The sequence below is a fragment of the Nematolebias whitei genome, chromosome 3 (assembly GCF_014905685.2).
Source record: "Nematolebias whitei isolate Nwh7 chromosome 3, NemWhi1, whole genome shotgun sequence".
Taxonomy (NCBI): Eukaryota; Metazoa; Chordata; class Actinopteri; order Cyprinodontiformes; family Rivulidae; genus Nematolebias; species Nematolebias whitei.
Genome location: NC_056500.1, coordinates 18,303,485 through 18,319,626, shown reverse-complemented (window position 1 = coordinate 18,319,626; position 16,142 = coordinate 18,303,485). Strand labels below are relative to the sequence as shown.

Genomic DNA, 16,142 nt, shown 5'->3' with positions numbered 1-16,142 from the left:
CATATATATATATATATATATGGTTCTAAATCTGATACATATACAATATTTTTAAAGTAACCTAAATCTGAACAGTTGTTGTATTTCATTCAACTTATACGTCAGTCAGGTACGCATCGATCCAAATCTAAATAATAATGATACCAACCTCGTGCAGTTTAAGTCTTGAAACGTGCATGTTTTCAACTACAGAACAGAACTGTCTTTTTCTTTTAATTTGCCATGTTCTGGATGACTGAAAATCAACAGCAACATATGTTACTAACTTTAACATTGGACTGTGTTGATACTAACATGGCGGGATCGATACTTGAGTTTTTTCTTCCTTCACTTCGTTGCTCCTGTTCCAAAAATACAATGCTGTGCTGGAGGAGCCATCACGAAGCAAGATTAAATGTAAACACAGGACCAAACAAGCCAGTAGTGTTTGCTGCATGTTTTTTTGCTGCTTTTATTGTGTGGTTTAGGTCCGAGCAAGCGCTCTGATTGGTCATCAGCCCTTTCTGAGGTGGAATAAAACTAATTCCTGTATGGAAATGTGTGTATTAATGTAATACGTTGTTGGCTGGATAGAATACGTTTATGTGACAAAAATGGCCAGCTGACAATCGCTGGTCGACACAGAGCTCTAATTTCAATTGTTTCTATGGAGCGGCTCTGGCTCACTGCATAGAGGTTGTCCTACATTTGAAAAGATCAGCCCATCCCCAGTGACTTCACATATCCTTGGGCAAGACTTTGATCTCTCACATTGTCTCCAATATCCTTACAAGTGTGTGGTTGTACAGAAATATTCATGCATGTATACAACTGAGGGGGAAATATAAGAAGGGCTTTATGAATGTTTGACGAGAAAAACATCATGAAGTGTTGGTCATGCATGGCGTTATAGGCAGTAGCATCCTGATGCATGCACAATAATCCATGTAGATGAATCTAACAAAGTTGGGTCAGGTCCTCTAAACGGATTCTTCTTTCTTGAAATGTTTCATCTTTTATCCAAAAGACTTCTTCTGTCGGAGGAGATGCAACAAACTCAGTCTTATAAACAGCACCTTCTCATAGTGGATCAACCAGTTTGCTGGACAGCCAAAAACCTAGTTGTTCACATGCAGAGGACCATCAGCCTAGCAGCTATCGTTTGTGTCCTGATGGCTGCTTGCTATTCACAGAGGGCTGAGTGAGACTCACTCAATAACAGCATTATGAGAGGGGAACAACTGGACACGTAGACCTCTGCCCCTGTTTAACAAAGTACAGGTTCTCTTCACAAAGATGACTGCACTCCTCTCTTGGACCAACTTTCCTTTATATCAAGCAGATCAGTATCAGGGATGAAGATGTGCACAGGAACATTGGTTCGAGAGAAGAGTAAGCCATCTTCCAAAATCTTCAGTTTGTTTCCACTATGGGAGTGTGCTGTTTGTGGGACTCAGTTTGTTTGATCTTTAAATCACTTCTTGGTCTGCTGCCTTCATACATCTCCTCCTACATGTCTCTGCGTGAGTGCAGCTACAGCGTGCGCTCTCAGGACATTATTACCTGCAGTGTTCCCTCAGTGCGGACTGAACTTGGAAAAAGGGCCTTCTCCTACTCCGCTCCTGTTTCATGGAATATCTTACAAAAAGATCTGAAGCTCTCAACGTTGACCTCTCTAAGTGGCTTTAAGAATCTGTTGGACTCCTGGCAGGGACCAATGCAGACATGTCCCTGGTTTTAGTTTTCTACATTGGCCTTATAATCTAGATGTTGTTTGTTACTTTTTTTAGCCATCCTATTTATAAAAAAATTAAAAAAAATCTTTATGCCTTTTTAACACTGTTTATTGTTGTCGCTGTTGTCCATTGTTTTCATCGTTTGTTGAAATCAGGTCTCTCTTGTAAATGAGTCCTCGAGGCTCAATGGGGTTTACCTGTCTAAGTAAAGGTTGAATGAATGTTGGTGGCTTCTCAGATTAAAGAAGTCCTTTGTATGAAGGATGAAATGTCTCAGCAAAAAAAAAAAAAAAGTCCAGAGGATCTGACTGAACATTGTTGGAAGTCGTCTTTGTGACAAGAACCCATCCATTGTTAAATAGGGCAGAGACCTTTGTGTCCAATTGCCCACTCTTATTATGCTGGTGATGTGAATATCACTCAGTCCTCTGTAAATAGCAAGTGGCCATCAAGGCACTAATGATCAGTATTTAGGCTTGCAGCTCTTCAGACTGAATAAGTCTTTTGTACAAAAGATGCAACGTTCCAACAATGAAGAATCTGTCCAGAGGCCCTGACTCAACCTTATCAGATTTATACAGTAACTTTGAATCATTCATATTTTATCCGTTCCCCAATCCTACATTTTCCTAAATTTGTCTCATTTGGATTGTCATGTTGTTATGTCTTTGACCCTGTTGTCTAATATGTAAACATAGACATTTTCCTGTTAATCTAGTGAGCGTTATGTAGTTTAAGTAGTCTTCAGAAAACTTTATGAATATATATATATATATATATATGTATATGTATGTATATGTATATGTGTGTGTGTGTTTGTATTAAGGGCCCCAATTTCCTTAATTATGGGAGATAGGCAATGGCCGATACTTACATGGGAAACTGATTTTACCATTTGTTGTTGTTTTTTTTTGTAGTTTTAACAATTTTCTAAACTAGGGCTGAAACGATTCCTCGAATAATTCGAGGACCTCGATTACAAAAAAATCCTTGAGGCAAATTGATCTGCCTCGAAGCTTCGTTAAACTATTCAGGGCACCGTGGTCTAGCCGGAAGGTTTTTGTGTTACACAACACTGGAGCTTCCGCTACCGCTTTTGTGCTAACTTTGTAGCTGTGGAGGGAAACAGAAAATGTTTATTTGAAGAGCCCTGAAAACAACAAAAACTGTCAAAAGTTTGGGAACATTTTAGGCTAGACAGAAAAGACAACACTGCGCAATGCTTCCACTGCAAAGCAGAACTGAAGTAACCACACGTCATCGATGTTGCAGCGTCTGAAGGGAAAACACTCGCTGTAGCATCAAACTCGTCCGCAGCTGCAACAGGTATCATTTATGTTCTCATAGCAAAATTCATGAACCTAAATGTGTGATAATCTGTCATGTTAAATGAGGCATATTTTTGCTAACGTTACATCTACTGACTCATCATAGTGGCTACCTGGCAGGGTGTTATCTGTAAGTTCTGTGAGGGGAAAAAAACCCTCTGCAGGACTTGATGCAAGTTTGTTAACGATGAAAGCAGCAACAGACTGACACATTTATTTATAGCTGTACTTCCATCCTAACTAAAATGAGATGCTTAGGATGAATATTTAAAGTGTAAATGTATTTACACCAGTTAGTAGGATTTTTTTCTTCTTGCTACTGCTGTTTATGACTTAAACTGGGATTAATCTGCATTTATTACTACCGTCATATTTGTTTATAGCTAAGCAACCAAGACTAAACAGTCTGCAGAACTCAATGTACAAACTCAAACTTTTACATTGTCTATCTTACTTATTCAATTTCTAACAGATTCCATTCAGTTTTCCAATACATAACAATTATTTTACAGCATTTAGATTTTTCTGTGATGGAATAAAAGTCATTCAGTGACATGGTGGTTTTATTTAAAGCATCCTCAAACCTCACACATAAATAAAAGCATAAATCAAAAACGACTGACATGCTAATGTTACCTTGATTGCAGCAGGTCATCAGAAAGTGTAGATTACCCCTTAACAATATTAAATATTTTTATAATATCCAGTGAAGAACACTTGGAAATGTATTAAGGCATAACAATGAACAAACAAATGATAATTTTATTGTACTTCTTTTCAGTGAATGGCAGAGCCATACGTTGGACAGCTTCGTAGAAAGGGCTCCAGGATGTTGGGTTGTGCACGCAGCTGAGTTCACAAACAGCATGTTAAATATGATCATCGCAGACATGCAGTCGCTGTCCGTGGTGGAAGATGAAGGCTTCCAGAAGATAATCTCCACCTTCAATCCAAATTATGTCCTTCCTCCCAGATCCTACTTTGTAAATTCCATTCAGTTTTCCAATCCATAAAAATTATTTTACAGCATTTAGATTTGTATGTGATGGTTAAAAATAATTCAATTGAAGCAATAAAATATTTTTAAAAGAGGAATTAAATGAGTTGTTTATTTAATTTTCTTTATTCGTTTAACTGTATTACTCATAAAATGAATACGGTAGTTACTGCAGAACCTGACTAATTTTGTTTTCCATTACTCCATTAATCGCCAGAATAATCTATAGATTACTCGAATACTAAAAGTATATTTTACAACATCCCTAGTCTAAACTTAATTTATATTTCAGAGCACTACCTCATGGCCAGTTAAAACAAGTTTGTATTGTTTCTAGATTGGAATATTGAAGGTGCGTTATGACCTTAGTGTCACTTATAAAACAAAATCAGTATTGGCCAAAATTAGAATTGGCAGGTCAGACTCTTTAGAGATTGTTGATCGACCAGAAAACTGCAATTGGTGCACCCCTAAAATTTACGTACAGTAATCCCTCGCTACTTGTGGTTCATTTATCACGGGCTCTCTACCGCGGTTTTTCAAAAAAAGATTGGACATGACACACAATAGGCTGATTGTTGGATGAGCCGCAGGATCAGCATGTAATGTTTATATAAAATAAATTATTTTAAAGTATTTAGCACCTGCTGCACATTTGTACAGCCCAGAGCTGCAGAAAAAGCTGCTCCTGCACCTTAAAGTTCCTGCTGTAGCTGATCAGCTGATCAGCTGCTCAGCGTGCAGAGCTGAGAAATGGGCGTGGCCAAGAGTGCTTGCAGGTGGCAAAGAGCAGAGGAGGCAGGGAGCTGAAATTCTGACATTCTGTGATCTTTTAAAGCTTTAGAGTAATATATATATATATATGTATATATATATATATATATACACACAGCATATATATGTATTTGTATATATACTTGTATACTAAATAATTCTGCCGTCTTGTCCTAACATATCCACTTTGATAGTACCCATTGTAGTTGGTCTTTTCAGGAAAAGAATGTAAAAATGCTCCAATTCATGCAGCCTGTTGAACAAGTCCACAAAAACATTCTAAGAGTCCTTGTGTCTTTTTTTTTCCTTCACATTGCATTTTAATAAAATGTTTGCTAGCAACTGGCTTAAATCATTTGCGACACATACATCAATCAGGCAAGATTCAAGTGTCAGTTCTTGAATTTAAAAACCAAATTACCCTCATTACCCATCATTTACCCACTCCTGGTGAGCACAATTTCAATCATCAGCTCACACTGTGCTAATTGTAATTATGGGGTGGATTCAATTTATTCAAATTGCCAAGGAGGCTGGTTGGCATGATTCTAGTCTTTACTTAATTCAAGGACTCGTTCCTTCTGTGACTTCTTACTTGGCTAAATTGTGATTTCTTCATTTAATCATCATCATCGTGAACTGAACAATGGTGAAAGGACTCAGGCATAGAGCATGTTTAGCCTTTTTACAATGTTAGCATTGACTTCTTCATTGCCCATCCATTGTGTCTGTGAAATGAAAGCTGCTTTTTCAGTCTGTGTTGATGCAGCCGTAACATTAGTAGAGCTCTCCCTGCAGCTCATCTCTATCAGATGCAGCATGACAGTTTTGACAAGTAAATCTTTTTCTTGTTGTGTCACTCCTTTCATTCCTGAATGGAAGTGGATGAGAATTATGCATCTGTCTGTAGGGGTGGGGAAGTTTCTTTCAACTTAACAGAAAAAAATAAAATAAAACCTTGACTGGTCTGATGTTGTACTAGTAATGACATGAAACACACAAATTAACATTTTGGCTCAATCGTATTTCTTACTTTTAGATTTTGAGTGCTCTTTTGTCTCTTAATTTTAATGTAAAGTGGTCAAAATGTTCCACTGCAAGATGGAACGCCCTATATTGAAGAAGATGCACAATCAGATATTGCAATTGTCTTTTGTGTAAACAGACAATATGTGTTTTTATCATAGTTTTAACATGTCAATCAACTGGATATCTAGTTTTTGACAGAGACTGATACGTGATTTTATTTTATTTTTTTTACGTTTTTAAGGAAAATCAACAATATTTCCTAAGGAAAATCATTACTGTTGCCGAGTGGTGGGCACGGTTCTGCTTATTTGCTAACAGCTAATAGCGGAACTAACTTTGTTTAGTGGATTAGCCTTTTTGCTAACTTCGGAAACTGTTAGTAGATCAATTAGTTTCCACTAAATTGTATTCAGGTAAATTTGAGTCCACTCACTTTTTATCAAGACCTCTCTCCACCCCCCCCCCACCCCCCCCACCCCCCACACACACACACAGTTTAAAAAGAAAACTGAAAAAATTGCTGTAATGCCACTTGGTTGTTGATATGTACTGTTGATTATCCATGATGCTGATCTCATGCTGCTGATTATTTCATGTTGCTGTGTTCATTAGTCCTCATCTGCTCACACAGACTCATGTTCGTGCTGCTGTTGTTTTTGTACTATTAGTGCTTAGTGTGTTCTTAGTTTTGTGTATTCTTAGTTGAGTGAATCTACTATATTCTTAGTTCATGACTCGGATCTTACTAATGTTTTTTTTTCTTTCTTTTCTGTATTTTTGTTGGATGTAACTGGGACCTTGTGTACATAGTTCCGTTCCACCTCATGTACCACATGTGATGAGAATGACAATAAAAATCCTTGTATCCTTGTAGGTATAATAGTATTTTAACCACTACATAAAATAAAGGGCTAAAGGGTAGAGTTGAGTGTAACACTAAGAAAAGGGTTATGGCCTGAGGATAAGATTGATGAAGTTGTAGCCAGAGAAGAAACAACATGTTTGGGTGTATTTGTTAGAAATATAGTCACACTCTGTGTTTTAGCTCAGTTCGACACTCAAAACAACTTGAGCCAAACTATAGATGATGGGAGGGCACAGTGAGGCCAAAATATAAGCATTTCTCTTCCCGGGTATCATATTGTCCATTATTCCACATCTGAAACTGTAGCAGCCAACACAAAGGGGAGAAACTCAACAAAAAAACTATTCTTTCTACAACAATCTCACTGACACTGTGTTGCATAGGGGTTAACAGAATACAATATATTATAATCTCTATTTTATGAACACCACCAAAATGAACACATAAGCATTTGTTAATTTCTATGCACAGATGCCAGCAAGCTACTTGAATAATAGTTTTTTTATAATCCTGTGCACCTGCAACAAAAGGATGAACAGCATGTCAAGTGGCAAGCCTGCTGGTTCACTCCTGGGTCCTTTCTTGTCTAAGTCCCTCAAAGCAGAAATTACAAACCAGGGGATAAATAGATCTGCTGAAGAGGGTGATGTAGCACCGTAATGATGAAGATCCACTCTAGATGGCATTTGCTCCATCCTTGACTCGTGCCACTTATCCCCTGGCACTTTGTGTGTAGCTGAGAAATCAAAGCCTCATTTGTTGCATTTGTGTCGCTCTTTTCAGGATTATCAAGGGCCAGGGCATCGACATCAAGAACCTCAGCTCTAGATCGGTTCTTACAGTGACCAACATGACAGAAGATCATTACGGGAATTACACATGCGTCGTCACCAACGAGCTAGGAACAGCTAATGCCAGTGGGCCTCTTATTCGTAAGTTCTCCTACATTTTCATGACTAAGTGATAAATATCAAATTAATGAATGTGTTGGTGGTGTCATTGGATGTTTGTACCCCTGCTGGTGTTTTTTCATATATATTTTAGTGCAACAGAACTAGATCCAATGCAGCACCTTGGTGGAATTATTTTTTTTTTTTTCCTCAACAATTTTGTAAACTTATTTCTTGCTATGGTTGCAGAGTCAATTGTGTGGCTGTGTGGGTCTTTGTGTCTGCTTCTAAAGTCTTTATGCGTGTGTGCACTAGGTGAAAACACCAACTGAAAATGAATATTAGCTTTAAAGTAATGAAATCATAATTACAACCACAGCTGCACAGGTTAGTAATGGCAGGCCGAGTGTCAAATAAGATTATGCAGCTTTTAAAGCGGTCTGAGACTCAGCCCTTTTATAATTTTCAAAGCTCGCTAAGTTCAAAAGAGGCCAAAACATCAGAAGCCAAACTGTGAGTGCATCAGTGATGCACTGCACAATTATTTATTGTTGGTTATAGCATCACTCTTGAAAAACATGTCCATAAAAAATGCCCATAAAATGCCGACTTAACATAATTTTGAAGAGTTTTATGGTTTATTATATGGCAAAGCACTGCACAGCAGACTTGAGACATCATATCACAAGTAAGAATGTTGTCTCAAGGCGTTTATTTAATCTTTTATTGTGACAGCTGTGAATCTAACGGAACTTCTGTTTTGTTTTAACAAAATCATTTAAAAGCTTTCTCATATTTGAATGGTTTTGTTTTGACACACTAATGACATATTCCATTGCAGTTTTAACGTTTTCATTCTTTTCTGAAGAGGTTTTTACTACATCATTTCTAAGCTTTTTTTTTTTTTTATGCAGTTGTGTGTTCTACCTAAACATTTCCTCAGACCCCTCCAGTGAAGGCTTGTAACAGGGTGCTGTGGTGGAGCCATAAACCAGGCTTTGTTGTTTCTCTGCAGACCAATAGAAGTCAAAACAACTACAATCTAATGGATTCTGGACATTGTAGAGAAAGTGAAGAACATAAAAGTGGATCAAAACCTCAAGGGATGGAAAAACCTGGATTAACTTACATTCTGAAAAAAAACACTTAAATGTAGGTTCTTTCATTTGAAATCCTGGCAAAGGTAATCCTAGAACAACATGCAGGAGGAGGTAAGAACATGTGGTTGAGATTTACTGTGTTTTAGAGGAGTTATAAAAAAACATTATTAGACAGCAGATGTTCTCAAATGCTACAAACATGTACACTACCATTTTTTTTTTACTTCATAATGTAGTCAAAGGTTTACTGAATTTAGCAGATGGATGCAAAAGGCAAGTTTCATTATGCCTGTTCTGATTAGTCATCATGCTCTTACAGCAGATGTGGGCAACTTAAGGCCCGAGGGCCAAAAGTGGCCATTGGACAATCTCCATCAGGCCCCCAATTACCTTAGTCTAAAATAAATAAAATGCAACTTTTGCAAAAAAAAAAAAAAAAGAAGATTGTTTTTTTAAAAAAAAAGCAATTTATCAACGATATTTAAAGACATTAAATTAAACATCTTGCACAAATTTGTTTTCTATACATATTTTAAGTCATCGTGTTTCCATCACTAGACTGAACCTTAAAAACTTAGAATCACAAACATATAAGTGTGTTTTGCATATTTCCGCTTACGTTTATAACATGTTAAGCTAATGTGTATAACATGTTAAGCTAATGTGTATAACATGTTAAGCTAATGTGTATAACATGTTAAGCTAATGTGTATATCTTGTTAAGCTAATGTGTATAACATGTTAAGCTAACATGTATAACATGTTAAGCTAATGTGTATAACATGTTAAGCTAATGTGTATATCTTGTTAAGCTAATGTGTATAACATGTTAAGCTAACGTGTATAACATGTTAAGCTAACATGTATAACATGTTAAGCTAACGTGTATAACATGTTAAGATAATGTGTATAACATGTTAAGCTAATGTTTAGGACATATTTTCACAAGACCCAGTTTATAGAATATGTCTTATATTCCTAAAAGATATGGGAAATACATGTTTTATAAAGCATGCTAACTATGCTACAATAACAAAGAGGCTAAAAAATGTTCTAGATTATCTGTCATAAAGATTATTTATTTTCCAGTTTTTTTATGCGGCCCTTTAATTGCTTTAAACGTCTTGATGGGACCGTTTGGAAATATAAAGTGTTGCCCATCTCTGTCTTACATTGTCATCATTTCAGTAGCTGATTGTAGTTATTAATCATCAAATCAAAGGAATCACTGGTCTAACAGTTTAGGCCAGGGGCATGAATAGAGGTAGGTTTTACCATTAAAAAGTGCCATTGAATTAGAGATTACACTGATAAACCATTTTGAAAAGAAATATCAAACTTATACATCTCTCGACTTAACAAACCTCGAGGTGTGTACAAACTTTAACAAGTCAAAGTTGATTAACCAGTGAGCCAAACGTGGGTGGGGAGGGTTGGAGCTGAAGCACGTTGAGCTGTCATAATTCCATCTGGAGCAGCAATTCATCCGTTGATCCTAGCTGTCACTGGAGAAAGTGTGTAAAACCGCCAGGTGTAAAGTGGTCACTGCTGAGGACAGGTGTTGGTGGTGGAACCTCAGCTTTTCCATCAATGTGCCTCTGCACAAAATCAATGCAGCGAGCATAACCCCAATAGCCCTGATTCTCTGAGTTTTTGCACAGTCTCCCAAAGCCGACATGACAAGCTCTTCAACTTGGCACTTTAATCCAGCAAGCGTACTGTAATTCAAGTCCTGGAGTTTCCTCGCTGAACATCGACAGCACAGCACCTCAGATTATCCCAGCTCATCATCTTTCCTCACTTTTGCAATTTAGATAAAAAGCTTGAGTTGCTTTGCAAATTGTAATAACATAAGCAAATACCTTCACAGGACTGGGCCATCCTTACTATTATCACTCATTAGGCCAGGGTTTCTGACGTGTTAAAAAAATTCTGTTGGTGCTTTTAATTAAGAAATACTGTGTTTGAATGCAAAGTTTAATTTTTCCTCACAGACCTAGAAAAACACACACTTAAAAAGACTGAAATCCTTCATCATGTCCCTGAAACAGATATAATAAGTTGGTTACTCATTAAATGGCATGAGATGCACGTGGTCTTAAGACTCTGCAGCAGATGATTAAGTGTTAGAACATCATCAACACCCATCCTTAGAAATCTATGAGACACAGTCATGGTCCTAATGTGGAAACCCCTCATCCACAGCCTGATGTCTCCTCTGAGACAATTTTCTGGGCTTCCAGGTGAGTAACGTAACGTACACCCAGGGCTAGTCTTAGAATACAAATATAATTTAAAAAGCTAGTGAAAAGATAAATTCTAGCATCCTGAATATCTAATCAAGCAGGATAAATGATTTCTTTTGGTTCACATCTAAAGAACATGTTCGACAACAAGCAGTTCCGAGGTTGTTGTTTTTTTATTTCTTTTGGGATGCACAGACATCCCCTATGTGCTCACTACTAAACAAATCATAAAACAGTTTGATGATTCCTTTTAACAAACATCTTTAAATCTGCTTTAACTCGTTCAGTCCTGAAAAAATGAGCCAACTAATTATTTTAAACCCACTCTCAAGCATTTACCTTCTTGTACAGCTCCACTTCATATGTGTCTGTAAACATTTATTTCTTCCTTTTTGTTTGTTTGTTTACCTGCATTTTCAGAAGGCAAAAAGAGCATATGTAGAAAATGGGGAAAGTAGTTTGCTCTGTGTTTTATAAGAAAAATCAGTTTTTATTTAATTTAATGCAGGAGGCGGCTATAGCTAAGTGGTTAGAGCAGTCGTCCTCCAATGCAAGAGTTGTGGGTTCAAATCCACCAGCAGTCGCATGCCGAAGTGTCCTTGGGCAAGCCTCTGATGTGTCCCATCAGTGTATGAATGTGATAAAGCTCTGATTAGTCTCTTTAGAATGATTTATTCCATTAGCTTTATAGAGATCTAGTAGAGTGCTGTATGAACGGGTAAATGAGGCACAGCTTGTTGTGTAAAGCGCTTTGAGTATCTCGATAAGATAGAAAGGAGTTCTATAAGTACAGTCCATTTAACATGTCATGTATTCAAAGAAATATGAACAGGTGAAATAAATAATTTACTAGTTTAGCTTTTTCCTTCTGATGATAACATTGTCCCTAGCAGGCCGTAGACTCAGAATAGAGGAAGATTTAAAAAAATAAAAAAAAACATGTATGTAGAGTTGGCTGTTGTCAAAGGAGCACTCCACTCCCTGGTTTGTGTATGCACAAAGAACATCAAAGGCTCGTTTCAGATTCTCAAATGGATGATCTTAATGTGACACTAGCAAGGGCTTAAAGGCAAAAAGACAAAATAAATAAATAAATAAAATAAAATAAAACCCTGAGAAAGAAAAGAGGAAGGAGCTCCCTGAGCTGCCACCGTCAGCTTCTTAATCTTTTATTCCATTTTATTTATCTCTTTGACTCCTTAACATTTTACAGTAGTCCCTCGTTTACTGCGGGTGTTAGGTTCCAAACCCCCCCGCAATAAGTGAAAATCTGTGAAGTAGTGACGTTATATTTATTTTAGTATTTATATATATATTTTTTATGCTTTAGAAACCCTTCCCGTACTCTTGCAATGTTCTAAACTGTTAAACCTACTAATTTTAACAACATACTTATCTGTAGCTACTGAATTTTACTTACCAGGCTCTGCAGAACAGCAACGGGCGATTCGATTCTGGTCCGACCCGAGAGATTAAAAAGTCCTGGTGCGCTCCGGATGGAGCACTGGACCTACGCCGTTGTGGGCCGGCTTCCAGCTCTCAAGATTCACCAATGGGTCTGGAGGTCTGGTTCTGCTCCGGTTCTGCTCCGGTTCTGTGGGTTTTGTGTAGCTCTCTGCATCCGCTGTGCTCTGAAGTTACTGTAATAAGCATCAAAGTTTTCAGATAAAATCAAAAATGCCCCTCTTTTATTTCAGCAGAAGGAAACGGGGCTTTTGAGCAGAGCACTTTTGACTTCTGGGAAATGTAGTCGTTATCAGTGGGAATACAGTGTAGATTTACTGAGAGAAAACTACAAAATGACGGCACCTGTTCGAAGTATTTTATTTTTCCGTTAAATTTTTACTGTGCAATACTGTATCCAGTACTTTCTCAATCACTTGAGTAATATTAAAGTTAACAGTTGTGTCCTTTACAATTAAAAAAAAATATGTTAATGCGCATTGACAAACCGCAATATAGCAAGTTTGCGAAAGTTAAACTGCAAAGTAGCGAGGGACTACTGCATATGTTTTGTTTTTTACTCTTGTTCCCACTTTTTCCTCCTTGGAGCTAATTTTTCCCTCCTTGACATTCTGGTTGTTTTTAAGCTTTACACAATCTGATTATTCCTCCTTCTCTTTTCTTCCACGGTCTCTACTGATGGAGTAAAGACCACTTCGGATGTTTCTCTTAGCAACAATTGGCATTCAGTCTCAGTCCACACCTTGCCGCTACAGTCAAGCAAATAGAACTGAAACTTAGCCACAGGTTGTTGGTTTTTTTTAGAGTGTGTCAGTAGACACTGATGAGGAAGATGTGATGGGGAGGAAGAAGCTGTTTGATAGAGCATGATATATTAAGTTGAAATGTAAATAGCAGCTCAATGTGGGTGGTTTGTTTTTGTTATCCCATTATACTTCGGGGTTTAGCAGTGGATTATACGTTCATAAAGCAGGGGTTTATACACACTTAAAATACATTTTGAAATACTGTTTGGAATTAAATCACCATTAGGAGCTATGTTTCAATGATGTCTTAATCCTAAATGGACTTATTATTTACCAGTGTGAATCCTCTTTATCTCAACCTTTTAGAATCACATTAAATCAGTCCAGCAAAAAGCTCGTTATTGTCACGAATGAGAAAAAAACTCTGAATTTAGGTCCTTCACCCAAAGAAAGCAAACACATTTCCTTTAGACCAGAGCAGCTATTAGGAATGCACAAAGTGTTTATTCTAATGAAATGAAGACAAAAAGAGAACTGCAGTTTGTGTTTGTTTACATGTTTAGTTTCTGACTAATTTCTCTCTTTTTGAAATGAGTTGAATGGTGGCATCCTCACCATCTGCTGTATTCTGCCAATTGTGCGGCTAGACCATTTTGATTTCTGTGCTGTCAAACTATCAGTCTGTGAACTCTTCCGGCTAAGTACCACTTTAAGCTATGTGTTAAAAGCTGCAGTAAAACATAAGCTGGGTTATTTGCAGCAGAGAGGCAGCATGCTGCCTCCGTCACCACTCGTTGGAGTAATGGCTGCATCAGTGCATGTGCGTGTGCATGTGTTTTAGAGCTCAGAACTCTTTTAATATGTTTTGAATACGGCAATGAAAAAAAAAACAATCAGTGCAGTCAAGAGTGCTTGTCATAACTGTTTGTACTTCTAAGTAAATTAATTGACACATTTGAATGTGTTTAGCTGGGTAATAATCGTTAACGAAATAATGAAATGGCCCAAAAATATTTTTGTGTGGATTGAAAATATTAAAACAAACAATTGTAGTTTGTACAGTAGTTTATTGTGTACCAGGTTAAGTCATAAGATAAAGCTGTTGTCTGTATTTTCTGTGCAAAAGGCACAAAAATATAATTGCAGTTCATGACATGGAAACAATGAGAGAAAATGATTGCGACAAAATCTACCAGACCAACAATGAGCTGTGATTTTTCACGTTTGGTTTTCTGTTCTGAGGATTGTTTTTGTTTCTTGTGGTGTTTGGATTCTGTTTTTTTTTTTTTTAATTTGTGTTCGTTTTGTTTGTTGCCTCCCAATGTTTCTGCCAATCCCAGGAGTTTTCCAAAGATAACCTCTGTTCCTCAGCCTGCCACACCCATCTACACCTGCTTCCTGTTTCACCTGCCTCAGCTGCAGCCACTTCTCTCATCAGCCTCTATCCTTTCATTGACCCCCCAGTGGAGCCGTATGTGTTCACACACCATGCTGGCTTCTCTCTCTGCCTCACTGACTCTCCTTTTGCCTTCCCATGTCAGATCTGTGATTTTTTTTTTTTTTTGGTAAGTTTTGCTGCCACAACAGCCTGTGTTTTTGTTAAAAAATATTTTTTTGTTTATTCTTAGTTAAACAGTCTGCATTTCCTGGGTCCAGCCTCAGCTAACTGTGACAGCCTTGTCAGATTGTTTAAGAAACGTTTGTTTTTTACATGAAAACTTGCTAATTGGTTTTATTCTGTTAACTTGCTATTTGTTCTAAATATGATCCATTCTCTTGGCACACCTGGAACAGTCTATGCGCCTCACTTTGGACTATTTGATTATTAGATAAATGGTGAATCATGCTGTGCTTGTCAGCCCGACTTCAGTTCAGACATCAGGTTGGATACCAAAGTTTCCTGTATTTTCTGTCAGACTCTTTGAACTCTGTCGGGGTGCACTGCCGCTGTGCTTTTGTGCATTTTGCACCGTTCGCTCCTAGCATGTCATTCATGTTGTCTTTACTCGTCAGTCAGTGATGGCTGCTGATGGTGACTCTGTCCTAGTTTACTTTCATCAATTGCTTTTTGAATTATAAAATTAGTCATGATGTTATTCAGAAGCCAATCCAATTTTTTTTTTTTAAATGGCTTCTGAAAATTAGTGGACGATCTGCTTCTGGCCGCTCACTTTGCTGTCATCCCACAGACATTATTCATGTGCAATCTGCATCCTCATTTGCATTAGGAATGTTTTTAAAAAAACAACTTTAGCAGCTGACATCTTTTCTCTTGCAAATGCTGGCTTTAGTCGTACTTCTCAAAGACTCAGCGTTTTAAAAGGAAAATCATTTTTTATAAAGATTAAATTAGTGCTGTCCTTTCAACGGTAATGTTAAGGTCCTACAATAATCTTATTTTATCTAACACATTACGACTCTTTTTGTTAACGTGTCTTCGTCTTATACCTGTGAAAGATCAGCAAATGAGCACGTGCTACTATACAAAGTCTTTTACTCGATGATGTCATGCTATAAATGTATTTTTGGCTTGTCAATATTATTGAGCTAAATCTCAAATAAGAAATGCACACTGGCCTTAAATATAAAATGGAACATGATGCAGTTTCTAAGTTGTCAGGCTTGTAGGCTCCATGAAATAGATTCAGAGTGCCTCTTGTATGTTTATGTTAGGGGTAGCCATTGTGTAGTCTGATCTCCAACTTCTGTTTGATTATTTTTATTATCATGCCTCTTGAAATTATTTGCATTTTTAGAATCAGCTGTTTTTGTATTTGTTTGGTGATTTACTTAGACTCAGTTAGATGTGCCCAAAGGACAACATCTTTAAAATGAAACTTTATATCATTCAATGGTCTGCTGTTTTACTTTAATATTTCTGACTCACTACATTGAATGCTTGTGATCTGCTGCATGTTTTGATGTAAGCAACCAAGCCATAGCAGTAAATGTAATGGTATTACTCTGCAAATACTCTTGTATATATAT

At 37.2% G+C, this 16,142-nt stretch overlaps 1 protein-coding gene across 1 annotated transcript in view; it reads left to right on the top strand.

Moving 5' to 3' along the window:
* The window catches only part of negr1 (neuronal growth regulator 1), a gene marked incomplete at its 5' end in the record, with an annotated part of 130,710 nt that overhangs the window by 71,222 nt on the left and 43,346 nt on the right, over positions 1 to 16,142 (top strand). Inside the window, 1 exon segment of the mRNA XM_037698058.1 lies at positions 7,492 to 7,640. Within this exon segment, the coding sequence (XP_037553986.1) occupies positions 7,492 to 7,640 (149 nt within the window).